The sequence below is a fragment of the Oryza glaberrima genome, chromosome 2, assembly GCF_000147395.1.
Source record: "Oryza glaberrima chromosome 2, OglaRS2, whole genome shotgun sequence".
NCBI lineage: Eukaryota > Viridiplantae > Streptophyta > Magnoliopsida > Poales > Poaceae > Oryza > Oryza glaberrima.
The window spans coordinates 22,554,448-22,579,535 of NC_068327.1; the positions used below are offsets into that span (position 1 = coordinate 22,554,448).

Sequence of the window (25,088 nt, forward strand, 5' to 3'; positions counted from 1 at the left end):
GCCACCACAGAAAGCAAGCCCTTTCCTCCATCCACAAAACAATGCTCACTTCATTCCACAAACACCTATGGCCACCGCTTCTCATTCACCTTCCTCCTCTCCTCCCCCTTAATCTCATCTTTTTCTTCTCGGTGCTTCTCTGCTCAAACCTGTACTTTGCTTCTGCCACTCCATGTCTCAATCTTCCCCTTTCTTCTCCGTTGCCCGAGCACATGCTGGAGCAGGAGGGCGAGCTGCGGCTGCCGCTCTCCTGCTCCGTCACCCTGTTGCTCAGCTGCCACCTCGGATTCATGGCCTGAGGTACTACCCTTCAGCCATTGTGTCACCTGCCAAGACACTGAACTCACACCTGGGCCTTCCCCGTGCCACAATATCCTCCTTTGCCAATGCTGATAATGGCTCCAGCGGGCAAGCAGATGCCACAGAGTCTGAGGAGGAGCAGAACGGGGAATCTGAACTGTCGGAGATGGCCAAGGCATTCCATATATCGCCCCGGATGGCAATGTCAATCTCAGTGGTGATTGCATTTGCAGCGCTCACTGTGCCACTGGCGATGCAGTCAGTGGTCTTCCATGGGACGAACAAAATGAAGGCACTGGCATATCTGACACTGCTTTCAGGGTTCTACATGGCATGGAACATTGGGGCAAATGATGTGGCCAATGCCATGGGGACGTCAGTAGGGTCTGGTGCTTTGACACTCCGGCAAGCAGTGCTTACTGCGGCGGTGCTAGAGTTCTCTGGTGCATTCCTTATGGGCACCCATGTCACCAGCACCATGCAGAAGGGCATCCTAGTCGCATCTGTCTTCCAAGGAAAGGACTCTCTGCTCTTCGCTGGATTGTTGTCATCCCTCGCTGCTGCTGGAACATGGTTGCAGGTAATATTCCAATTAGATCACCTTATCAGTTACCGCCCTTTTGAGCTTTGCTGGAATGGTGCCGATCAGAGGATGCAATCATGTAGTGCCATTAGCAGTACATAATTACTGAGACTTCTGCAAGTTTCAGTATATGAAACAAAATATTTAAGACATTCCATCAGCGACACATTCATGATGCAAGAATAGCATGATCTACCTAGCAAGGCAAAATCAATAGACCTTTGCACTTGAAGATGCTAGGTTAAGCCCCAGAAATAAATGATAGCAGTAAGTTGTAGCAGCTTTATTATATTCAGTGAAACCTACTGCATGAGAACCTTCTATGAGTTGATTGTACTATATTACACAATTTCCTTTGAGGTATAAACTCCACAATACGGTAAACAACTTCCATGGTAGGAAGTGAAAACTGAAAAGGGAAAGGAACTTAACAGCATAGCTTTAAACTTGTTGAAGTCTTTTAATGTAAGGATTTTAATCCAATTATATGCAGTTTCAGGATGTTGTGTAACATCCATCCGTGAATGTTGTGCAGCTCACTTGCAATTACCAGAGTTTGATGTCTATCTTATCAACAATCCCAACTAGCAGAAGTACAGAAGCAACAAAATGAGACAATTAAAGACAATGCTCACTAGAAATATAGCAACTTTTACAAGGGATAGACTAATGGAATCTTGAATCATTAGACAACTAGGCATGCACAATTTTGATGAAGACATTTTTGGTGGGACTCTAATTGCGGGAGAATGTTTCATCTGCTTAATCATTGGAATTAAGATATTTTCATGATTGCGGGAAAATTTAAATGCATACATCATGCCTCAAAGAAATATTTAACATAAAACTAAATGCCTCTGCCAAAGATCCAATTGTGTGCTCCCTTTTATGGTTATCTGAGCATAGCATATTAACATTTCTCAGAGTCAATATGAATTAACGCTTGCTATTTCTAGGTTGCTTCCTCCTACGGCTGGCCTGTTTCAACTACACATTGTATTGTCGGGGCCATGGTTGGTTTTGGGATAGTATTTGGAGGCGTAAATGCAGTGTTCTGGAGCTCCTTGGCAAGAGTATCTTCATCATGGGTCATTTCACCATTGATGGGTGCTGCAGTCTCATTTATTGTTTACAAGGGTATACGAAGGGTAAGCACTAGACTAACTTTACTTGCAGCATGCTAGACAGCATTTTTAATTTAAGAGTTACTTAGTTAGGCAGTCACCTTATTGAACACACATCATAACTAGAGGACATAGGACTGTTCAAGACAAGACAATAAGTTAATTCTCTGCTTACCCTATTTCATTTCAGTTCGTATACAGTGCACCAAATCCAGGTCAGGCTGCAGCTGCTGCTGCACCAATTGCAGTTTTTACTGGTGTTACTGCAATATCATTTGCCGCTTTTCCTCTCAGCAAGACTTTTTCAATCGCTATCCTGCAAGCATTAGCATGTGGCGCAATAGGAGCCGTAATCGTTAACAGAGTGATCCAAAAACAGCTTGGTGACCTACTGTCCTCAGAAGCAGAAAAGATAGCATCTGCTGATAAGGCAAATGCTCAGCAAGTTGGATTTCTTTCGGACATAGCTGGACCAACAGGAGCTCAATTGCAGATTGTATATGGTGTATTTGGATACATGCAGGTCTTGTCAGCATGCTTCATGTCATTTGCTCATGGAGGCAATGATGTCTCAAATGCCATAGGCCCCCTGGCGGCAGCTTTGTCCATTCTTCAAGGTGTAGCAAGCAGTGCTGAGATAGTCATACCTACTGAAGTCCTTGCTTGGGGAGGTTTTGGAATTGTTGCAGGGCTTACAATGTGGGGTTACAGGGTCATAGCAACAATTGGCAAGAAAATCACCGAACTAACACCAACTAGAGGTTTTGCAGCAGAGTTTGCAGCAGCTTCTGTAGTATTGTTTGCATCAAAACTTGGATTGCCAATATCTGCTACACATACACTTGTTGGTGCAGTGATGGGAGTGGGATTTGCAAGAGGGCTCAATAGGGTCAGAGCAGAGACAGTGCGTGAAATTGTGGCCTCCTGGTTAGTCACAATTCCAGTTGGTGCTGTGTTATCTATCTTCTACACATTGCTCTTCACAAAGATTCTGGCATACTTTATGTGAGTGATTGTGAAATGTAATTAGTGTTTTGAGAGGTGTACAGCCCATTGCACTTCATAAAAATTTCCGCAATGGCAAAGAGATAGGCTGACTCCAAAAAGTTTCGACCATAAAATTTTTCAGGATTGGCCAGAGTAAATAATCATTTCTTTGGCAACAAAACACATGATTAGGTAAAAAGCTTTTACAGCCAGTTACAATGTTACATACTCCAGCTTGTTCGTCCGTTTATCTCTAATGTACTGCCTTGTATCTTTTGTTTTATATCACAAGGTGGACCATAATAATTTCTTGTAGAGATACAATTATACATAATAGACAACAATGGTTCTTCTATCCTTGCAGTTATGTTACATCAAGGACATGGTTCTTTAATAGCCACTGAAAATTAATAATGTTTTTGTGGTATGGACAAAAGAGAAGTATTGCAAGATAATAGCAAGTTCACTGCTAACAAGAATTCAGAAAAATCCTTTTGCATTAAGAAATTAAACTAACAAATAAATAAAGCATAATTTCTGGAGGTGATTAGTGCCAAAAACACTCACACATTGCGCAACTTGTACTAAGATTCGGCAAGAAACAAGGAACTTTGTGCTTTGTTGTTTAAGTAGACATATTTATCACCGTAAATAGAGGCATGGATCTTCAGGGAAAAAACACAGAGAAAAGGTAATCAACACTAAAAGTAACAGGTTTATCCATTTATGCATGAGCAGGACAGACCTATGATCATAATAATTTTTCCTTTTAACAGGACTCTAATGTAGTGTACAGTACCTTTTTTACAAATCATCCATGAATTCAAGCATTGATTAAAGCATCATTATGCAACTTCTATAGATACTTGATCAGCTCGGTCCTCAGGTTTTGGATGATCCGTAACACAAAACCACCGGTTTGGGGGGTTTGCGTTCCGGATGCCCCAAAATACAAGGTTTTGTGAAATTTACTCTTTGGGAAAAAAAGAGTATAAAAAGGAGAGCACTTACACAAGGCTACGGGCACTTGCACACAGTTAGGAAACTAATACTAGATTCTTAAATTGAGACACGCAAATGCACCAACAAGCTATTCCGATACATGTTATTCAAGCAATAAGGGAAGCATTAAGATTTTTCCAAGAAAAAAACTACTAGGTAAACTGAACACATAGAGATAGATCAGATTGGGGATAGCAAGCTGTAGCACGCACGCAATACATATGGGAGCAGAGAAGAAAGGGCAATGGCACCAGGGCAGGCGGTGCAAACCCGAAGGGAGGAGTCGGAGTCGGGGGCCGGCTCAGCCGGTCTCCTGGTCGAAGTCGTCTCCGTCGGACTCCTCGACGTTGTCGGCGTCGTCGTCCTCGGCCTCGGCGTCGTACTCCTCCTTGACGTCGCCGGTGGGCTTGCCTATGATCACCAGGTTACTGTTGGTCTTGCGGATCTCGTTCAGCTGGAAGAGAGAGGAGGGGGGGGGAGAGAGGGCCCAGACAAAGGCAGGTGTTAGCAGCGCTGCGGGGGGGGCGTAGCGGGGAGGGGGGGAGAAGGGTGGTGAGGCGATCGGTACCTTGTCCTCGAGGTCGGACTCGGCCATGGCGAGGAGGAGCTCGTCCTCCTGGGTGGTGGCGGGGACGGGGAGCAGCGTGGACGCCGGGATCAGCGGCGGCGACGGCCACTGCCGCATCAGCGCCGGGAACTGCAGCATCTCCGCCGCGTGCCGCCGCCGCAGCCGCCGCCGGGGTTGGGGATTGGGGAGAGTGGGGTGCCCTCTCCGTCGAATCGAGTGCTCGCTTTTCGATTCGAACTCGCTGGGAAACGCGCCGCGCCGCCGCGACGTCGTGGGGTTCCATTTCTACCCGCTTCCTCCCCCTCCTCCTCCTCCGCACCGTCTCCGTGGGCCGGGGATCAGCGGGCCGGCCCAAGGTTAGCCCACCAGAGCTAACAGTGAAAATTGGAACGAGTCTATTTTATGCCTCCCTCATATGTCGGTCCTGATCGAATCGCCTATCAGGTATAACGAGCCTGATCACTTTGATGCCAAAAACAACCTTACCAAATTTTGGTAACTTACTAAAATTTTTGCAGGATTTCTTATATAGTTACCAAAATTTGGAAGCAAACTAAATGTAGCCATATTTTTTACAGCTTTACCAAAAATTGGTAAGGTTGAAAATGGCATCAAAGTAAACAGGCCCAATGTCTTCCGTATCTCCGAAAATTGGTGCCAATCAACTTTTTGATGGTTTAAAAGGTGATTTTTTGCTGACATAATAGGTTGACCATGATTGACTAACTGAGTCAGCGGGTGAGTCCCATATATGTTATCCTAATCTCATATTCTTTCTCATCTCCCTCTCTAAGTGGTGGTGGGAGCTCGCCCTTTGCGATGTGGATTCCTTTGCTGCCACCACTATCCAGGTGAGGACGGAGGCCTCGATCTATGACACCGTAGCCAAGGAGGACTACGCCACATTCGTCACCCGCTGCCGCAAGAACGCCTCGGCCTGCGTCGACGACGGGAGGAGAACTATACCCACCACGCCATCCCGTTCTTCGATGACAAGGGATTCAATGACGAGGATGACGCCCCTCACGAGTGGAAAGTAGTCGCATGAGCAGTCAAAGCATACACCGCAACAATATGCTGCTGCAGTGTCCCTTTCTGCCATTGCCACCATGATGGGCAAGCACCAAGCAGCGGCTATCCTCCATATTCACGTCCTCACCGAGCTCCCATCGCCGCCGGAAAGGGATCCTCTGACTTAATTGTTGTGCAGTTGAGTCACTGACATGTGGACCATAGAAAAATGGGACCCACATGTCAGTGACTCAACTGCATGTGCAGTTAAGTCAGAGGATCTGCTTCCATCGCCGCCGCCTAGCGAAAGAGATGGGGGAAAGAGACATATGGAGATGTGAGGAATAAGATGAGATTAATATGACATGCGGGCTCCACATGCTAACTCAGCTAGTCAGCCACGATTAACCTACCATGTTAGCAAAAACTTTTTTAAGATGAAAAAGATGTTATACCAGTTTTACGGTTGGAGACAATTTAATCAGGAACCAAAGATGAAGGAGTCCAAATAAAACTATTCCGTGAGAAATTGCTCCAGTCTCCATGTCCATGGGCCGGCCCATCCTAGCAGCGCATGAATTGTTGCCTCGCATCGCATTCGATCGAGAAAGAATTTTTCAGAGCCGCAAGAGAGGGGGAGACGAAGGTTGGAGCTCCCCGTGCTTGTCGCTTCACGTTGTTTTCGCCTGTTCAAGAGAGTGTTTTTTTTTTCACTGCATCCTTATCCATAAACGTCTTATCCAGAAAGATAGAAACCCGTGGTTAATCTCAAGTTTTGTTTCTACAAACAAATCTTAAGTTTTACGATGATCTATATTATATCACTTCATACTGTGATGATGGTGTAGTTTTTCTAACTCCACTTTAGGCTGGCAGAGTAAATTGATTTAGGCATTTTAGTTCACCTATATTAGTGCTGCATGCGTACTGCTGGACTACTGGAGTGCAAAATTGCCATAAATTTTGCCAAGTATGCCTGATGTTTGTCATAACTCATAAATACACCTCCAACTTTTATTAGTAAAAACATAATATATTGCCCGGCCGTCTCTTATAAACCAATGCATAGAAAAAAAATCAAATGTTATGTGAAAAAAACTACTACTCCCTTTAATCATTAATATATACTGTTGATACTGTATGTCGTTTGTCAAATTGAAACTAATGTTAAGAACGTCATACATTAATTATCGAAGATAGTATTGCACACATACAGGATGTATATCAAAATTTAATAATAAGTGGGCTACGAGTAACAGCACGTACGCGCACGTGTGGTGTATGTGTGCATGTGCGTATAAGGCGTGCTTAATTTATGTACAAACCTATTTTTATACCTCGAGGAAAAATGGGAAAAAAAACACCTGTCGGCCGGAAGACAAAAATTCCACCTATAAACCCCCCTCGGCCGTTCCCACCTCTCCCCTTCTTTTTCGCCACCCGATCCGGCAACAACAACGTACGTAACCTCCTCTCTCTCTCTCTCTCTCTCTCTCCCCTTCCAGCCGCGCGCGCGCACGCACGCCGCCGTCGTGACGTCGCCGTCGCGGTCGCCGCCATGGATCCGACGCCGCAGTCGCACCCGATCCTGGCGTACGTGCTGTCGCGGCTCCCGTCGCTGCTGCCGGTGTCGCCGTCGCTGTCCACCCCGCGCGCGCGGGACATCGAGCAGCCGTCCCCGCGGGCGCCGTCGGGCGCCGCGGAGTTCGACCTCGTCAGCCGCATGCCGGGGCTCCGCCACCCGTCCGTCCTCTCCGCCATGACGCGCGCCGTCGCCGACGTCTCCTCGGCGCGCGACGCGCTCCGCCTCCTCGGCCCCCGCCCCGACCACGAGCTCGTCGACTCCGCCCGCGCCTTCCTCCGCTCCCACGCCGCCACCGCCTCCGCCGCCGAAGAGGCCGAAGAGGAGGAGGAGGACGAGAAGGTGGCGAAGAGCCGGGAGGTGGTGCGGCTGGACGAGGCGCACGAGTCGTACGGTGGCTTGCTGCGGGAGGCGGAGGAGAGGCTGGATCGCGTGTACCGGACGGCGATGAGAGGGAGGGACATGCAGGTGGTGGCCGCGGCGCACGGCGGCGGCGGGGAGGAGGAGGCCGGGGTGGTGGACGACGAGGTGGTGCGGGTGCTCCGGGACGCGGAGGAAGGGAAGGCGGTGGAGCGCCTCCTCCTCGCCGACCGGCAGCTCCGCCACCTGCCCGAGCAGCTCGGCCGGATCCGCGGCCTCCTCGTCCTCGACGTCTCGCGAAATCAGCTCAAGGTATTATTAATTGCTGATTTGTTTCTGTCATTTTCTGTGGTTATCGATCGCCAACCTGCAAAACCTGCATTGCGTTGCGCGGTTGCGTTCGCGGATCACGAGTTCACGTCGTTTGAGATTTAGAAATTAGAAGAACTGTTCGTCCGATCCGGGGAATTCGGGTGATAGGGAGATTTGTTATGTTTTGCATTTCTCGGGTAGTTTTTCAGTCCAGAAATGCAGATCGTATAAGACATTGCAGATGTGCATGCCCCAAAAATTATGGATGACGGGTAGAACGCAATGCTGGTTAATTAAAATTGTCACTGAAAGCAATCCACTTATGAGTTAGGTTTATGAGAATTGTTTTTGCATTTTTTTTAAGATCACGCGTGTTTATTTTTTGATATCATGATTATTGAACACGAATGAATTATGAGCATAGAGGAGTCAAATATGGTATAAAAAAGAAATCATTTTCTTCCAACTACGAAATTGCGCAATATGCTAGTAAAACTGAATGTGGTGATGTGGTCCATTCAAGAATTTCTGGTTTACAGGCTACAGTCCCACAAAGCTAGAAAACACTGTAAAGTTCAGTTTTATTTTCTTTCCATCTGTTAGTACTAGCTATTTTCATTGAATTTGCAGAATGTCCCGGATGCCATAGGCGGGCTCGAACACCTGGAAGAGCTTCGCCTCGCTTCCAACGCGTTGGTCTCCCTCCCGGACTCCATAGGCCTCCTCACCAGCCTCAAGATCCTCGACGTCTCGGGCAACAAGCTGAGGTCTCTCCCCGACAGCATCTCAAAATGCAGGTAGAATCAACCAGCCAAGGCCAAAGCACGCATCATCATCATCATCTTCTTCTCCCCAATGGCATCCAGATCCAGTTAAAGAAACTTCAATTCTCGCTAATGGTGATCATCACAAAATGATCCAAACGTACAGGTCGCTGGTGGAGCTGGACGTGAGCTACAACGTGCTGTCGTACCTCCCGACGGGGATCGGGCAGGAGATGGCGAGGCTGGAGAAGCTGTGGGTGCACCTGAACAAGCTGCGGTCGCTGCCGTCGTCGGTGTGCGAGATGCGGTCGCTGCGCCTCCTGGACGCGCACTTCAACCAGCTCCGGGGGCTCCCCGCGGGGATCGGGAGGCTGGCGGCGCTGGAGTCGCTCAACCTCAGCAGCAACTTCAGCGACATGCGCGACCTCCCGGCGTCGTTCGGGGACCTGCTCGGCCTGCGCGAGCTCGACCTCAGCAACAACCAGATACACGCGCTCCCGGACTGCTTCGGCCGCCTCCAGCGCCTCGAGCGGCTCCGCCTCGACCAGAACCCGCTCGCCGTGCCCCCCAAGGAGGTGGTGGCCGGCGGCGTCGGCGCCGTCAAGGAGTACATGGCCAGGCGGTGGCGCGACGCCCGCGCCGAGGAGGAGCGCCGGGGCAGCGCCGTCGCCGAGAGCCCCAGGGTGTCGACGCCCAAGGAGTGGCTGGTGCGCAGCGTCTCGTCGCTGGGTAGCTGGGTGTCCGACGTCACGAGGTACGGCGCCGGCCAGGACAAGGCGGCGGCGGAGGAGGGGGAGGACGCCTACCTCCAGCAGAATCTGTGATCGGAGATTACAGCATTTGCTTGCTCCGGTGCTTTCATCCGTATGTACAGAAGAACTACTGCAGACCGTCGCCGCGTCGTTCGTTTCGCATCAGCCGTGTGTTTGTGTGTGTTTACCTTCGCTGATTCCTTACCATTTACCATTTTTGTTGTTGTTGTTTTAACCGTTTTGCTGTTTAAAACTTTTAAACCCAGGTTACTGGACCACAGTGCCTGTGTGTTTGTTATATTTACCTTGCTGATTCCTAACATTTTTTTTGAGGTTTTCGTTTAACCATTTTGTGACTTTGTTTGATGAAGTGCAGTCAATCGAGAGGCCATGAATTCCGATACGGTCAAGCTCACCATTTTTGTTGTTGTTTAACCATTTTCTTAAGACACCAACGCTGCTTTAGTTAAATAAAAGGGCTCTGGTATTCCCAAAAAAAAAAAAAAGGTCTCTCCCAAAACGCAAAGAGAGCATAGATATTCATCACGACAGTCAACAGCACCAGCAAAGCAACAAATTCTTACTAGTAGATTGGAGCAAAGCCGGACAATCTCAGGTCATTCATTCCAACAGCACCAACAGAGCAACCAATAGAACATCGGGAGAAAAAAAGAATGAACGAGATCATACAAACATCGACTAACATACGCAACATAGATCTTATTAATCCATCAAGTTCCAGTCACAGCAGTAGATAAGAGGCATAGAGCAGCTAAGCCCATAGTAATTACACGCAGTTTCCCTGGCAAGGTAACCGCTTTTTAAGAGGCGCGCACGCGCACTTAACACATCTCCGCGACAAATATACCAGTCGCACAACACCACACACAGTTCATAAGCAAGCAGGCCCTGAGACTGTAGCAGCAGCCCCGGCGGCCGGCGCTAGCCGTACACCTCGTCACATTATTTACGCATATACACGCATAGTTAGGTTATAGATAGGGATGGCTCAAGAGCACACGATCTTCACTGGTCTTTCTTCTCCCTAGCGATGAGGTCCATCACAGCCCGCTTGATGCTTCCTCCGTTCTTCTCGAGCATCTCCTTGTTTATCTCAGTGTCCTCGAAGCCCTGAAAAGGTGAAACAACAGCTAACTTCAGAACCTTGACAATACATTCGTGCCTGTGAGGCTGTGAGCACTGTCCAGAATAGGGCACATGTGATCTTACCATTTCCTGCAACTCCGCCAGGAGAGGGTCCCACTCGCTGACGCCACAGAGATCATCGACAGACTGCTCCAGGTTGTACTTGTTCTGCCTGAGTATCTCCTTGTTCAGATCGACCTGCCTAAAACCCATTTCCTCAAGTTCCTTCAGCAGTTTCTCTTCTGTGAGATTGTCAATGCCATGATGATCAGATGATGATGCACCAACAGACGCAGGTGCATTACCAGCAGGCACATTAACAGTTGGAGGCACAGGAGTCACAGCAGGTTCAGGCGCAGGCTCATCAAAGACAGGCACAAAAGCAGCAGCAGTTGAACTGGAGGGAACATCAACATCAATGATGGGGTGAAGAGATGTTGTGGAAGAAACAATGGGCACAGGTAATGGAGCAGGCTCAGGATTCTTGGGCTCGTCAATCTGGTGGTGTATCAAATGTTCAAGTAACTCCTTGTTTGTGCTATTGACATGTTGGTTGAAGACTTGATCCACAGGCTCAATATTGACATCAATCAAATTACTTGTGTTTGTGATATTGCTTTCTGGGGGCAAATTCAAGTTTATAGCGGCAGTCCTGTTGTTACTGACAAAAGAAGGATCCTCCACCTGCAGATGCAATCAGAATTTAGATGTTAAGAAAGATAGGTATGAGTGTCAAGATTCTAGACCTATATGGACAAAAGGAATGGTAGAGTTGACAACCTGGATGTGAACCCAAACACGCTGACCAAATTTCTGGCCAGAAGGTGATGCTAACCTCCAGTAAGATATATACCTCCCAGGCCTTGCAGGTGCCACAAAATCAACAGCAACATCAATCTCCTGATCAACAGGAAACCCGTCCACTGGAATCTGCACAGAACACAAACTCAGGTTTAATGATTTTACATATTTTAAATAGCATGCAGTCTAAACTACAGTCAAAACAGTAAACTGAACAGGGGTCACAGTATGCATAACTACAATTAGAACAGTAAACTGAAAAGAGGTCACAGTATGCATAGTACCTACCTCTAATGGAACATAGGTCTGCAGTGCAAACTGGTCGCCACCAACCCATATAAGCTGTGTGCCCAAGGGCCACATGATAGACCCATTGTTATGCATGCGCCAAATCTTAGTAAACGGAGTTGAAGGTGCCATCAATGTTCCATCCAGGACAGTTACATCCAAAATGAAGCGACTTTCAAGTTTCTCCCGCTTTGACTTCATCGCAGCCCGTGAATGGATCTTGCGACACTGAAACCAAGAAATTATAGGACAAACTAATTGTTAATATATTATTTTGTGTCCTTAAACCTATTTATACAAACCAGAGTACAGGATGGATGAGTTTGCTAAATAATGCATCGACAAACATACATGTGCAAGCGTATGCCTGTGCACTCATGCCTACAAATTGGGTACTCACCAATGTAGGGTCTCTCAGTAATCTCTGGGGTAAGAGTGGCTTGTCAATCCTGGTGTACTCGACCTCATTGCCCATGCGATGAAAGCAGGCATCACACAAATCATAATCTTCTTTTCTGTTGGCAAAGAGGCGAAGAGGAGGGATGTCAAATACTGAGATAGGAAAAAGAAACTAGATAGAGCAATAGCTCAATTAAAATCTTACGTTTTAGACTTGTATCGAGGCCCAACAATTGGTTGCACTCCACAACCATCACACTGAATCCATCTATGGAATGTGCGTGCTGGTGAGTTCTCAATGTTATTACCAAGGTCTCCATGCAGATGGCCAGAGGACAAGAGGCGGCCAGGGTAAGGAAAATGTGGAGAAGGTCCATAGCTCATTGGTGCAGGCATTGGTGGGGGTGGACGGCTCAGGGGAGCATGGGGTCGGAATGGATGGCCAGCTCTGCACAATGGAACACGCCATCTGGAATCACTATTGGCTTTTGGATCAGCTTCAGACTGCCAAATAGATGGGTAAAATGTCGATCCACGTGCTGGTGGCTGAGACCAATCATTCAGAGATGGAATTGGAGGAGCTGGACGGAAAGCAGGAGCAGCAGGAGGGGTAGGTGGTGTAGCAGAGGTCATAACAGATTTTCCCTTGCTTTGAGCATCACTAATTCCCTTGCTGGCAGATTTGTCATCACCTGAGTTCGGTAAAAAGGGGGAGAACAGCAACTCCTCAATGGAAGGGTATAATGATGCCTGTTGACCTTGAGAAGATTTAACACCCGATGTAGCAGGAGCCTCAACTGACACAGTCTTAAGACCTCTAGCACCAGATGATTTGGAGTTCTGCGTGTCCAAGGGTTGCGACCCCAAACTTGTGTCTATTTTGGGCTCGTCATTAGTTTTGGGATCAACCTGTGTTTGGGGCAAACCAGTTGAGGAGCTGCAGGAACCATCAGCATGCCCATTAGATGGGTTGTTGTTGCTTGGTGTAACCAGTTTAACAAAAGGTTTTATTAGCTCAGCTAATTGTGGTGATGCGGCTTCAAGTACTTCATGGGACAGCTTCGCAAGTGTCTCAGGAACTGGCTCCTGGATGGACTTCATAGATATCGGCTTCAAAACCTCATCGATAACTGATTTAATATGAGCTAGTGGGTCTTCAGTGGTGGTGGACCTGAGAGGTATATTATCTGAATCCTGCTGTTTGGCCTGAGGTGCTGCAGTGTGGCTGTTGTTTAACTGAACATTAATCCTGAGGGGGTTCAGTTTCTGATGAATAGCAGCATCATGCAGATCATCATCATCATCCAGCATGACAATATCCCCATCCTCATCAGTGTAAGTCAGAATGAAGTCGACATCCGAACCAAACTTAAAAGCAGATGCAATCTTGGACCGGAGGGCAGATAAGTTCAGGCTGAATTGTGGTCCTTGCACATACCCACCGAACCTCTTAAGAGTTTCACCATACTTCACCTGAAATATGTGAAAAGGGATAATTTGAGAACTGCTAACAACAAAATTTGAATCAAACAACACAAAACACACGAACAATGAAAGACAATGTATGATTCTTGCCATCAAGAAATTAAATTGGACTAGATAACACATATCCAAACTGCATTACATATTTATAGGAAGTCAGTTGAAAGAATAGTTGAAGATCCATAGGATCCATTCAGACGGTAGAGGATTTAGTTTAATCACTTATTTTTTGTGATGTCTACTATTCTAATTTGAGCCTAGGATAGTAAGATTGAATTATTTTCATCAGTTGCCATATTTCCTTGATGCAAAAATATATCTGTTGCAACTTGATTAAGAAAGAGGAAGCTAGATGAACATTAAATATGAAAAAAAAAAAAAGGAGCAGTGAAAACAAACCCATGCTAAGGCTCAATGACTTTCTGCACTTGGTCTATACAATAATTCATTGTGGGGGTAGTTAATTTCTCAGACAGACTCCTATGGTATTACTGGGCTCCTAATTGAATAGATGGGTTTAGCCCTTCCTTTGGGCAATGTTTCTCCAGGCATCACCGGATTCAGGAAAAAGGTTCTATATGAAGTGTACAATAACGAGGGCATCACTTGTTTCATATATATCATTAGATAGAATGTAGATAAACTGTATAAGGTAATAGTATATTAAAAGGCAAAATATCCTAGAGAAGTTTTGGTTATTTTACCAACAGTGGAACTCAAAATATACTCGTGTGTTTATAAAGCAAGCATGAACTCTGAAAGCATAGGCAAACTGAAGATGTTAAATCTCGGTATCTCAGCTAGGACAAAATATTGGCCCGATTTCATTTCAAATAACAGTAATATCATAATCATCGTACCTATCAATTAGAAAAAGGCATAACAACAGTAAAACCTACAGAGTAAAAACATTTCCACAGTTGAACAAAGTGCAAGTACATTCTAGATTATCATTGTACATGTGAAAGTTACACGGATTTGAAGCTGAAGACAATAGTTTGCCTACAAATGGTAAGATGTATTATTACATCTCCCCCATGAGCTGGAGGTTTTAGAATTTAGATTAGCCATATACCTCACTACCTCCCCTGGCCCAGGGAATATTTAATCCCAAGATCATGATCCCACTAGACAAATAAATTCCTATCACCAATCAAACAGGGAACTTCACACTAGCAGATAATCGAATGTTCAAGAAGTTTTGAGGTTTGGAAACATTCAGAAAGTTTGCATGTGGTCGAGTACAGTCAAGAAGTAAGCACATGAGCATATACAAGTGAGGCCATAAAGGAAACAAATCACAATAAACATACTAAGCACGGTTGTACGTGAATAATTGCATCAAAACAACAAGAAATATACTCAGCTCAAACATACGCCTAAGAAATGGTACCAGACCACTAATAATTGTTAGGAGTACTTATTAAGGACGGCTGAATTATTTTTTTCTGACCAATACCCAACACCCATCAGAATGGTAAAAGAATAGAATACATCTTAGAAACTGAACTCATGTAGGAGTATGATTTTTCTTTTGTGCAAAAAGATGAAGGCTCTTCTTTTTTTTTTCTTTTTTTGATTAGTTTAACACCAGGCAGGCGCGCGTCATCAACAGTCGGAGGAATCGACATTCATCAAAACGAGCTGACGATTCTTAAAAAAAGAAAAAAATCAGACCAGGGCAGACCTCTAAGCTAACAAAGAGTAATCAAACTCCCCTAATTTCTCACAGGCCAAAAAAAAACTAACTAGCGTACACAAATCCCGCAACACCACACATTTCGTCAATCAAACCCTACGAAAACGATAAGTACGCAAGCCCCCCACGCTTCCCCCAAACCCCCACCAGGAGCGATTCCCCTTTCCCCTTCCCCTTCCCCCTCCGCCATCCCCTCCCCCTAATCACAAAACAAAACCACAGCTCAATCCTGAAAAATAGACGATCATCTCACCTTGAGGACGACGTCCCACTCGTCGGGACGCGACGCGAGCCCCTCGTACATCGGCGAGCTCCGGCCGGACATCGCGGGGGTGCGGGCGTGCGGCGGGAGGGCGGAAACCCCTCAAACCCTCAGGACGCGGCGTCGATCGATCGCGCGGAAGAGCAACAACAATCCCCCAACAGAAGACCAAACCCTAGATCGATCGAAGAGAGCGGAGCCGAGGAGGAGGGGAAGAGAGCTGCGTAGCCGTGAGCCGCAGCGGCGGAAGAGAGCGGTGGTGCAAGAGAGAGAGAGAGAGGAGGAGAAGAGGAGAGAGTGGTGGTGGCGATGCGGCCGAGTCCCTCCTCGATGCCCCCCCTTTTATCGCGCAAAACCGTTTCCTTCGATGCGAAGCCTGGGCGACAACCAGAGAAGACGGTTGGGCCATTAAGTCGGCTGGGGGCCCACGTGTCAGCGGCGCGGGCCACGCTCGCGGGGGAGCCGTAGAGGGGGCTGCGTGTAAAAACCCCCACAGGGGTATATGTGAAATTTATTACGTGTAATGTTACGGGTGAGAGTGTAGAAACTCATGCGGTCCCCCATCCTTTTCCTCCCGTGGGGCCCACGTGCCAGTGACGAGAACTGGATAAGGGGGCTCTGGAATATCCTAGAGTATTTTAATCCTGCCATCTTCTTTTCGCGCAAGGCCGGGGAGAGCACACCGCCGGAGGGCGGCGGCCTCCGCTCCTCGCCTTTGGAGTCGCACGAGGGTCGCTGATAATCCTCGCATCGGTGTTTCGTAGGAGTATTGGATTGTCGGTGAGGTGTGCCGTTTTGTTTAATGATCTGCTGCTAGCTCTTCTTGGCGTGTAAGTTTAGGTCTTGGCGTTTGACGACTAGGCGAAGGAACTTTGGCGTCGCCGTCGTCGAAGTCGTCGAGGATGACGACGAATTCGGGTGTGTTCGCCACAGCGAAGCGATATATTAGCACGTGATTAATAAAGTATTTACTATTTTTTTTAAAAAAAATAGATCAATATGATTTTTTTAAAGTAACTTTCGTATATAAACATTTTTTTAAAAAAAATACTATTTAGCAGTTTGAAAAGCGTGCGCGAAAAATAATGAGTGAGGGGTTGGTGCCAAACACATCCGAAAGCGCACCGGGTCCGGGACTACGGGAGTGGGGACTAGTCTCATAGAGGGACGATTGGCGGACGTACGGTTGTGTTCGGGAGTGAGGGTTGAGTACTAGAATGCAAAACGAAGCAGCGTTTAGCACATGATTAATTAAGTATTAGCTAAGATAAATTTAAAAAATAGATTAATATGATTTTTCAAAGTACACGGGATCGACTAAATGAGTATGGCAAACGCTAACAGGTGAAGTCGCAGATGACAACACGAGTTCATTTAGGTTGAAGTTGGGGGCTACTGTCATGATTATGGATAAGGCATACCTCCTATCCTAAGACTTATGGAATAAATGAATACGGTATACCTTCACGTATACAGGTTGTTTCCGTATGCTCTAAGAAAATTCATCAGATATTAAGGAAAATATCCTTACGAGTCGAGAGACTGACAAAGTCCTACTCGGTAGGGATAGGGTTCTTACCATATCGTACAGGGTCTGATGTCGATCTGATGTCTCCGAGTTCTACTTGGAGATCAAGATGACCTACGGTACAAAAGGCACCCCCTGGGAAGGGTTCAAGGCATCGAATCTCACCGCCAACACACCCATCATAGTCTACGAAGCCGGAGCACGTGAAGCCAAGTCACCATGAGGTCTCGTTGAATCCATCGACTACTATCCCGTCGGTATCGCCGAATTCATTTGTTCCCATTGTACTCTGTGGTTTTTTCATATCAATCCCATATAAACTGGACTAGGGCATGTTCATTTCTTCTACAAGTAGAGGATAAAATTTTAGATATTCGTGGCACGCTTTTCAAACTGCTAAACGGTACGTTTCATGTAAAAACTTTCTATATGAAAGTTACTCTAAAATATCATATTAGTTCATTTTGCATGTTTTTAGTAATTAAAACTCAATTAATCGCACGTTATTACCATCTCATTTTGTGTGAAGCATTTAATCTTTATCTTCAGGAGATTCAAACACCACCTAAGACTATTACTTGATTAGGGGCCTGAACCGATATAATTCTTGTCTTTGTGTTTGCTTGATACCATATCACGTAAATCCTCGTACCAACGAACCCTAATACCCCAATCATCCAGTCTACGGGTATCCACCGTCGACAAACATTTTTATCTCTGTAATAACTCATTCGTTTGCTGCCTCGATTGTTATCAGAAAATCAGATATTCTTCCATCAATTCAGACTTATCAAACCGGGCCTTAGTTCAGCACACTCAAACCTCACGCTCTCTTGGGCCTCTTACATATAGCCAGACGGAAAAAGTACACCGAAGGTCCCTCAACTTGTTATCGAGTTACAAAATCATTCCCCAACCGTAAAACCAGATATCCGGCGTCCCTTAACTAATCAAAATCGGTCATAATAAGCCTTTTGGTGGTTTTAACCCGATTTTATCCTACGTGGCGGCTGAGTCAGCGTGTAACCCACGTGAGGCCCACCTGTCAGGCTACCACACCAGCCTCTTTTCTCTCTCTTTTCCCCTCTTCTCTCCCTTCCTCATCTCTCTGTCCCTTCTTTGACTTAGCCGGTGGGAGGAGGAGGGTGTCGGGGGCCGGCGACGGGCAACGCGGCGGCGGCGATGGCATCGACGGGCGACGCAGCGGCGGTGGAGGGAGGAGCTGCGGACGGTCAGGGGGAGGAGCGACGCGTGGGTGGGCGGCGGGAAGGGGCGGCGCGCTCGACTTCCTACACAACTCCAACGCCATCTATGTCATGCGCGATGGTGTCGTCGCCCAGTCCGGCCGGTACCACGACCTCCTCCGCGCCGGGGGCTACGACTTCGCTGTGCTCGTCGCCGCGCACGAGTCCTCCATGGAGCTCGTCGAGAGCGTCGTGCCCGGTCCCGCGACGTCGCCGAACGACCTGCTGCTCTCCTGCCAGCAGCCAGCTGTCCGCGCCTAAGGAGAGGGAGAGCGCGTCGTCGAACGGCGGCGACATCAAGACGGTGACTTCACAGTGTACAAGCAGTACATGACGGAGGCACAGGGGTGGTGGGGGCTCATGCTGGTGCGCGCCATCTCCATGGCGTGGAAGGGCTCCACCATGGCCGCCGACTACTGGCTCGCCTGCCAGACCTCTGACGACGCGTTCCAGCCCTTACTATTCATCAAGGTGTACGCCACCATCGCCGACGTGTCCGTGGTGATCATCACGGTGAGGTACCTCCTCGTCGCCACCATCGGCCTCGAGACCGCCAACATCTTTTTCAGGCAGGTCCTCAGCACCATCCTCCACGCCCCATGTCCTTCTTCGACACCACCCCCTCTGGCAGAGGTCGTGGTACCGGCCGGACTGGGCGACGACGCCGTCGCGCATGACGTAGATGGCTTCGGAGTTGTGGAGGAAGTCGAGTGCGCCGTCCCTTCCTGCCGCCTGCGCGCGTGCCGCCCCTTCCTGCAGCCGCGCGCACGCCGCTCCTCCCCCTGCCCGCCCGCGCGCTGCTCCTCCCCTCGTCGCCCGCGCGCTGCTCCTCGCCGCCGACGCCCTCATCCTCCAGCCGGCTGAGTCAGAGTAGGGAGAGAGAGAGATGAGGAAGGGAGAGAAGAGGGGAAAAGAGACATAGAGCGAGGAGGCTGACGTGGCAGCCCCGATATGTGGGTCTCACGCTGACTCAACCGCCACATAGGATAAAATCGGGTCCAAAAAACATCGAAGTACCTATTGTGACAATAGGTTTTGATTAGTTACGGACGCCGGATATTTGATTTTGCAGTTGGAGGACGATTTTGTAACTCGCTGACAGGTTGATGGACGTTCGGTGTACTTTTTCCTAGCCAGACCCAAGAAAGCTATTGGGCCGAAATATATACATATTCACCCTGGCCCGCTTCCGTCCACCACTCTCTCTCGCTGCACTGTAGTCGCCGCAACCCAGAACAGCGGCACGAAACCCCGAACTCCCTCCCCCCTCGCGCCGCCTCCCTCCCCGATGGAGCATCTGCAGGAGGCGGCGGCGGCGGCAGCCGGCGGCCGCAAGCGGCGCCGCCGAGGAGGCGGCCGGAACCGCCGGAAGCACCAGGCTTCGTCCTCTTCGGGGGCGGCGGCGTCGGCGTCCCCGCCCTCCCCTCCTGCGAAGCGGCAGCGCGGGGACGACGCCGCGCCCAAGGGACGGGGCAGCAAGCCGAAGCCCGCGAGCCTCCTCGACAAGGTAATCGGCTCTCCGGAGCAGAGGTTTGCGAGGCCTAGGCGTGTATTGGTAGGTAGGAGCAGGAGTATATGCCGTGCCAGTAGCAGGAGTCGGTGGAAGTACAAAATGTTCGGGGTGGTATCGGGAATAAATTTTGACTAGGGTTGATGGGTTATTTAGTGAATCTGGATGATCTCTCAGTGTGGGTGAAGTCAAAGCATAGGGTGCCTCCTCTGTTATTCTTTAGTAGCGACAGTAGAAGTGCCAAACCTCAGTAATTCAGTAGTGCTTCGTATGCTCTTATGCATGGTTGAATGTGATACATTGCTCTGAATTTGCACAGCATTCACATTTTCTTTAGGCAACACAGTATTCACGTTAGGCTTTTATTTGCTGCTCCTTAATAATTTAATAACTTTTGCTTAAAAAACAAAATTAATGAACTAGCCTGCAGTTTGGAGATAACTCATGACTTATTATATGAATGTTTTACTTATTTTACCTTCTGTTTATTCTTTGAATTTTTTTTCTCTGAGCTAATTAGTTGATATGTTTTTTTTTATGATGTGCACTCTAGATGCGTGCAAGGTTATCTGGTGGTCATTTCAGAATGTTAAATGAGAAACTATACACTTGCAGGTTCGAATTCTTCTCCAGATAACACTACTTTTATGCTAATGATGTGCTGCTATTATTGAATGCTTTACATTATCAATACTGTATTGAACAGTCTTCAACCAATAATGAAGTGTAAGAACATGACGATACTCCAAATTTCGTATGTTGAAATATCCACACAGTTTGTAGCTTACATTTTGTACAAAATACTGCTATCTTTAATCATGCTAAGAGATAGTGACATGCATCAATCTTAACCTTCATGCTTTGTCTGACCCGGTACTGTTAATTATTGGTCATATCAACCGGTATGCCTGAAAAACATGGATTGCCCTCTCACGTATGACCCAGAATATTCTAATTTGGAGTTCCTAATGTGGCTTCGACTTTACCCTTGGAAACTGGAAATGTAGAAATCACTAATCAGAGCTTCATTTTTGCAATATTCACACTTTTACTCAAACATTGTTTTTTTTCTTTTCAGTGGACAAGATGCATTTGACTACTTCACCAATGAGCCTGATCTTTTTGATGTGGTATGCTATGCACTTTTCATCCATTTTGGTAATCTTATTGTTTGCTAGATGAATTTTATCTTTGAAGAGTATGGGCAACAAATTTTGAACTCTGGGTGGTGACTTTTTCATATCTTACCTCATCAACTCTTCAGTCAGTGCCTTATTGTTTGTACCTCTACAGTTCTATCTACACAAACCTCATGCTGTTAGTTGTTTCTTTCTTATTTGAATAATTATTTTTGTGTATTTTGTGGGAGGAAAATGTATTGCAGCGATCGATATGCAGGGACTTTTTGCATTGCAGCAATAATTGCCCCTATGGTTCATACCACCTGATATATGGCTGAGATTTCACTTTGTTTTCTTTTAGTATCATGCAGGATATCGAGAGCAAATGTCGCATTGGCCAGAGCAACCAGTAAATGTTATAATCAATTGGTTGAAGAGTCATAGTGCATCTTGGACAGTTGCAGATTTTGGCTGTGGTAAGAATGCTAAACATTTACTCTCAATATGCCGACACCTTTTCACAATGTTTTCCTTTTTATTTCCCTGGCATAATCATGGTAATACAATTGACATCTTGTCTAGGCAATGCAGCAGTTTCTAAAAATGTGAAGAACAAGGTTTTCTCCATCGATCTTGTTTCAGAGGACCCTTCAGTCATTGCCTGTGATATGGCTCATGTAAGCATTTAACCATATCTTGTATGGTTGTACCTCTTGGGTGCTTTAACGTGTTGGCATGTTGTTTATGTGTGTTAGCATAAATGAACAAAGTGTTTCTTGGTTCATTTCCAGTTTAGCTTCAGGGGAAATTCTGGCAATTCCTTGTCAGCCATGTATGCTCTTTTTCCATGATTCTTACTAAGCTTCACAACTACACTATGTGTCATTACAAAATGACCCAACTTTAATCCTCCAAATATTGGTTATATTCTTGTGCAAGGGCATTTTTACCTTGATTTCTTAGTGTGGGTTCCACAATTTATCTTTCATGATTCCAAGTCATTACATGGTCAATACTCTTTTAGCATTGAATTTTTCTGATGTTAACATGTTGTTCCTGTGTTAAAAATAGAAGCCATTATGGTCGATACTCAAATACTCAGTACACTCATGCATGAATTACAAGTAATGTAAGTATGTGTATGAGGGCCAAAGGTAAAAGCAGCTGGCCAGTTGCTATTCTTACAATGGAGGTGCATTATCAACCAAAAACAATTTCTGATAATTCTTTAATATGTCACAAGAAGGAAATAAATCACTAGCTTTGGGCCATTTTAAACATAGCTCTTGGGACATTCTAAACATTTTTCATGATTTCCATTATGTGCAACATATGTAAAACAACTATACGAAATAAACACTAAAATATCTGTTTTTTTAATTGAGTTGTTACTTAAACTAAAGGCTTTGTTATTTCTGTAGACTCCATTGGAGTCATCCTCTGTAGATGTGGCAATTTTTTGTCTGTCTTTAATGGGAACAAACTATCCGAGTTATATAGAGGAAGCAAACCGAGTTCTCAAACCAAGGTTTGCCCCTAATGATTAGCTGCTACACTTCTATGACAAAGTATGTGCTTCCTTTTTTACTATCGATACATTTATTTATGCAGTGGTTGGCTTCTTATTGCTGAAGTGAGGAGTAGGCTAGACCCAAACACTGCAGGTGCTGATCCTGATAAATTTTGTGAGGCCATCAGCAAGCTTGGGTTTTCCCTTGTTTCGAAGGTATACTTACGGTTTCTTCTACCTTTTTCTCAAGTGGACTTTGGGGCTGTTTGGTTTGTTGCCGTTTGTAACCATACCAGCTTTAGTGGTGCCAAAATCAGTTAAGATAGAGGTATATATGGTGTGTTTGGTTTGATGCCTTGCCTAAACTTTTGACATGATGTTGAGTTAGGAAGTTTCTAGAATTACCAAATTTTGGTATGGAGGATATATGAGGTAATATTTGGTTTCCCAAAGCCAAAATTTATTATGGCCGAAAATGGTAACAAACCAAACAACCTCTTAGTTACAATGAGTTAATTTTATATAGTGAAGTCCTAGAAGGAATGAAGGGTTATAACATAATATGGCGATGTTTACTGATGTCCAAACCAAAGGCTAAACTCCTGAAGCGCATATGTGAAAAAGGACATATCATCTATTAGCGAACTGATGGAATAACGACTTGTATATCTCAAGAAAAAAAATCTCTGACTTCTTGGATGTTGGGCTGAAAATTAGCTTGATAGGATTGGGTGATTATTATATTTATCCCATTTCATAATTGACCATTTAATATGGTCAGAAACTGAGGCCATTCTGGTCCACTGGTTTGTGCTGATATATTTGTTACTATTTAATCTATACTATCGCTCGATGATATATTTATTACTATTTAATTTATTACTATCTCTGGGCATCACTAAATGTTCAAAGCCATGATGATGTTGCTTTTAGTGCAGTAGTTACCGAACAATAGGTCATATTTTCAAGGTCATATTTTCAAACATCGCATCCTTACCATGTACTTCAGAAACTAATATGTTCTTTGTGCCCATTCTCTCTTTGTGGTGATGGTATCTGAAATGTTTCCTTTGATGTACCCACATGACGGATTCCCATTTTGTGTATCCTTTTCATGTGTGGTACTTATTTTGTGATATGAAAATTGTTCTGTATTGACACAAGACTATTCTGTGCGAAAAGAGAACAGTGTCATCATGTTTCCTAAATTGGCAATTGGTTCCTTTCTGTAGGATGCGAAAAACAAAATGTTCATTCTGTTCCATTTCCGGAAAAAGGTCAGTTATGCCACTGCCGTACCTTAATTGCACTTGAAAATTACTCTATACTTTGATCATTGAGAGATTATTGTTCAGCTATAGTCTGGCATTGAATGCTGTGGTTTCACGTCTTTGCAGGAAAAGAGTAAGGTGGTCAAAAACATCGATTGGCCTCAGTTGAAACCTTGCTTGTACAAACGGCGATGATCTCATCCATTGATAACTGTAATTGTACTAGACCTCTTCCAAGGTTCTCTTAAATTAAGTTGTTGATGTACTCTATGTTCCCTTATCTCAGGCTTATCTGTTTCCATTACTTTCTCTTTTTGTTGTCGCGTGATTTTCTTTATGCAATTATGCGTTGGACCTCACCAGACAAAGGCCTAGTCATCTAGTGGCCTGTCGAATGAGGTATGCTCACAGGGCAGATTATAATTCTGAATCTGATGCATATCCTGCGTGAGCCTTGTACTCAAACTAAACTAGCAAGTAAGATTAGCAACTTACGAATGCACCAATGTGCCATTTTGTTGCTAGTAACTGTAACCTGTAAATCTCTTAGCTTAACAACGTGGTTGTCTCTTTAGCTACATTGCTTCTGGACATTTTTCTTCCTGCCTTTTTGACTTGTAGAACGCAGGCTTGGATCGGTATTAACGAGTGACCATCGCTACCGCCATGGATTACGACCGCGACCGATTTGCCTGACTGCCTGCCACTTTCTGGTAGAAATTTTGTTCCTTTTCCTGGGTGGGTCAAAGTCGTCTTTACGTCTCCGACTCTCCGTGCGTGTGGTTGCGTTCGCATGTTGTTTTCAGTTGCAGACTTCCAGTAGCATCTCCGTGAGTGTGGGAGCGAAATTTGATTCGATTAGACTTTGGCGTGCCATGCTTAAATCGTAAGCAAAAGGTATCATTTTGACAATTATTTGGAGAGATTTGGTCATATCCTCTCCCTAGATTGAAAATTGAGGATTTATCCTCCTATAGCGCTGACACGTGAGATCATCTAAGATTACAGGCATGTGGGACAAGAGGATAAATCCTTAAAATTTAGGGTTTGAACGAATGAATTAACTAGTTATAAGTAGTTAAAAAAATTTCTTTAGAAAACTATTTTTAAAAAATCATATAGAAATATTTTTGTACTACCTCTGTTCTAAAAATAAGTTTATTTTTCACACATCCCACACATACTAATTAAAAAAAAAGAGATACTACAATACTTTAATAAAGCATTTTATTAAATCATAATGCAACTATTTCTCACTTTATCATCTTCCAATACAATTATTCCATACTTTTACAATTTCTGATGTAATGATTACTTTAAAAAATGAACGTATTTTGGGATAAAAGGAAGGAGCTAGAGATGAACTTAATATGGGATGGAGAAAGTATGAAATACACTATTTGAAAGCTTTAAAAACATACAAACGAAAATCCAAAATCAGAGTCAATAGGGCCGGAGGGCACATGATCAGATTTCATAGCT

The 25,088-nt window shown here is 45.6% G+C and overlaps 5 protein-coding genes across 5 annotated transcripts; 3 read left to right on the forward strand and 2 right to left on the reverse strand.

Moving 5' to 3' along the window:
* The first annotated feature begins 5 nt into the window (after window positions 1-5).
* Window positions 6-3,361, forward strand: LOC127762465 (inorganic phosphate transporter 2-1, chloroplastic). Its single transcript, XM_052286993.1, has 3 exons — window positions 6-880; window positions 1,840-2,031; window positions 2,198-3,361. The coding sequence occupies exons 1-3, from the start codon at window positions 173-175 to the stop codon at window positions 3,014-3,016; spliced, it is 1,719 nt and encodes a 572-aa protein (XP_052142953.1). The 5' UTR covers window positions 6-172; the 3' UTR covers window positions 3,017-3,361.
* Window positions 3,362-3,486: 125 nt separating this feature from the next.
* Window positions 3,487-4,830, reverse strand: LOC127762466 (uncharacterized). Its single transcript, XM_052286994.1, has 2 exons — window positions 4,565-4,830; window positions 3,487-4,450 (listed from the first exon to the last, which is right to left on the reverse strand). The coding sequence occupies exons 1-2, from the start codon at window positions 4,700-4,702 to the stop codon at window positions 4,298-4,300; spliced, it is 291 nt and encodes a 96-aa protein (XP_052142954.1). The 5' UTR covers window positions 4,703-4,830; the 3' UTR covers window positions 3,487-4,297.
* Window positions 4,831-7,020: 2,190 nt separating this feature from the next.
* Window positions 7,021-9,740, forward strand: LOC127761957 (plant intracellular Ras-group-related LRR protein 2). Its single transcript, XM_052286295.1, has 3 exons — window positions 7,021-7,829; window positions 8,460-8,626; window positions 8,760-9,740. Exons 1-3 carry the CDS (start codon window positions 7,134-7,136, stop codon window positions 9,415-9,417), a joined length of 1,521 nt encoding a protein of 506 aa, XP_052142255.1. The 5' UTR covers window positions 7,021-7,133; the 3' UTR covers window positions 9,418-9,740.
* A 310-nt stretch (window positions 9,741-10,050) lies between these two features.
* LOC127761956 (protein JOKA2) lies at window positions 10,051-15,753 on the reverse strand. Its single transcript, XM_052286294.1, has 7 exons — window positions 15,414-15,753; window positions 12,185-13,452; window positions 11,981-12,095; window positions 11,581-11,808; window positions 11,272-11,421; window positions 10,576-11,175; window positions 10,051-10,476 (listed from the first exon to the last, which is right to left on the reverse strand). Exons 1-7 carry the CDS (start codon window positions 15,483-15,485, stop codon window positions 10,372-10,374), a joined length of 2,538 nt encoding a protein of 845 aa, XP_052142254.1. The 5' UTR covers window positions 15,486-15,753; the 3' UTR covers window positions 10,051-10,371.
* A 3,653-nt stretch (window positions 15,754-19,406) lies between these two features.
* LOC127762212 (ribosomal RNA-processing protein 8) lies at window positions 19,407-24,180 on the forward strand. The gene is made up of 9 exons (XM_052286632.1): window positions 19,407-19,701; window positions 20,258-20,319; window positions 20,783-20,834; window positions 21,187-21,301; window positions 21,408-21,502; window positions 22,247-22,353; window positions 22,437-22,551; window positions 23,568-23,612; window positions 23,733-24,180. Exons 1-9 carry the CDS (start codon window positions 19,483-19,485, stop codon window positions 23,799-23,801), a joined length of 879 nt encoding a protein of 292 aa, XP_052142592.1. The 5' UTR covers window positions 19,407-19,482; the 3' UTR covers window positions 23,802-24,180.
* Window positions 24,181-25,088: the final 908 nt, after the last annotated feature.

What these genes read in the sequence shown, in the direction of transcription:
- LOC127762465 (XM_052286993.1), top strand. Translation starts at nt 173, where the DNA reads ATGTCTCAATCTTCCCCTTTCTTCTCCGTTGCCCGAGCACATGCTGGA. An exon ending in CTGCTGGAACATGGTTGCAG is followed by an intron (nt 881 to 1,839) that starts GTAATATTCCAA and finishes TGCTATTTCTAG; the next exon opens with GTTGCTTCCTCCTACGGCTG. An exon ending in TTTACAAGGGTATACGAAGG is followed by an intron (nt 2,032 to 2,197) that starts GTAAGCACTAGA and finishes ATTTCATTTCAG; the next exon opens with TTCGTATACAGTGCACCAAA.
- LOC127762466 (XM_052286994.1), bottom strand. Translation starts at nt 4,702, where the DNA reads ATGCTGCAGTTCCCGGCGCTGATGCGGCAGTGGCCGTCGCCGCCGCTG. An exon ending in AGTCCGACCTCGAGGACAAG is followed by an intron (nt 4,451 to 4,564) that starts GTACCGATCGCC and finishes TCTCTCTTCCAG; the next exon opens with CTGAACGAGATCCGCAAGAC.
- LOC127761957 (XM_052286295.1), top strand. Translation starts at nt 7,134, where the DNA reads ATGGATCCGACGCCGCAGTCGCACCCGATCCTGGCGTACGTGCTGTCG. An exon ending in TCTCGCGAAATCAGCTCAAG is followed by an intron (nt 7,830 to 8,459) that starts GTATTATTAATT and finishes TTGAATTTGCAG; the next exon opens with AATGTCCCGGATGCCATAGG. An exon ending in GACAGCATCTCAAAATGCAG is followed by an intron (nt 8,627 to 8,759) that starts GTAGAATCAACC and finishes CCAAACGTACAG; the next exon opens with GTCGCTGGTGGAGCTGGACG.
- LOC127761956 (XM_052286294.1), bottom strand. Translation starts at nt 15,485, where the DNA reads ATGTCCGGCCGGAGCTCGCCGATGTACGAGGGGCTCGCGTCGCGTCCC. An exon ending in AGTGGGACGTCGTCCTCAAG is followed by an intron (nt 13,453 to 15,413) that starts GTGAGATGATCG and finishes CACATATTTCAG; the next exon opens with GTGAAGTATGGTGAAACTCT. An exon ending in AGACCTATGTTCCATTAGAG is followed by an intron (nt 11,422 to 11,580) that starts GTAGGTACTATG and finishes TGTTCTGTGCAG; the next exon opens with ATTCCAGTGGACGGGTTTCC.
- LOC127762212 (XM_052286632.1), top strand. Translation starts at nt 19,483, where the DNA reads ATGGAGCATCTGCAGGAGGCGGCGGCGGCGGCAGCCGGCGGCCGCAAG. An exon ending in TTGCCTGTGATATGGCTCAT is followed by an intron (nt 21,503 to 22,246) that starts GTAAGCATTTAA and finishes TTATTTCTGTAG; the next exon opens with ACTCCATTGGAGTCATCCTC. An exon ending in TGTTCCATTTCCGGAAAAAG is followed by an intron (nt 23,613 to 23,732) that starts GTCAGTTATGCC and finishes ACGTCTTTGCAG; the next exon opens with GAAAAGAGTAAGGTGGTCAA.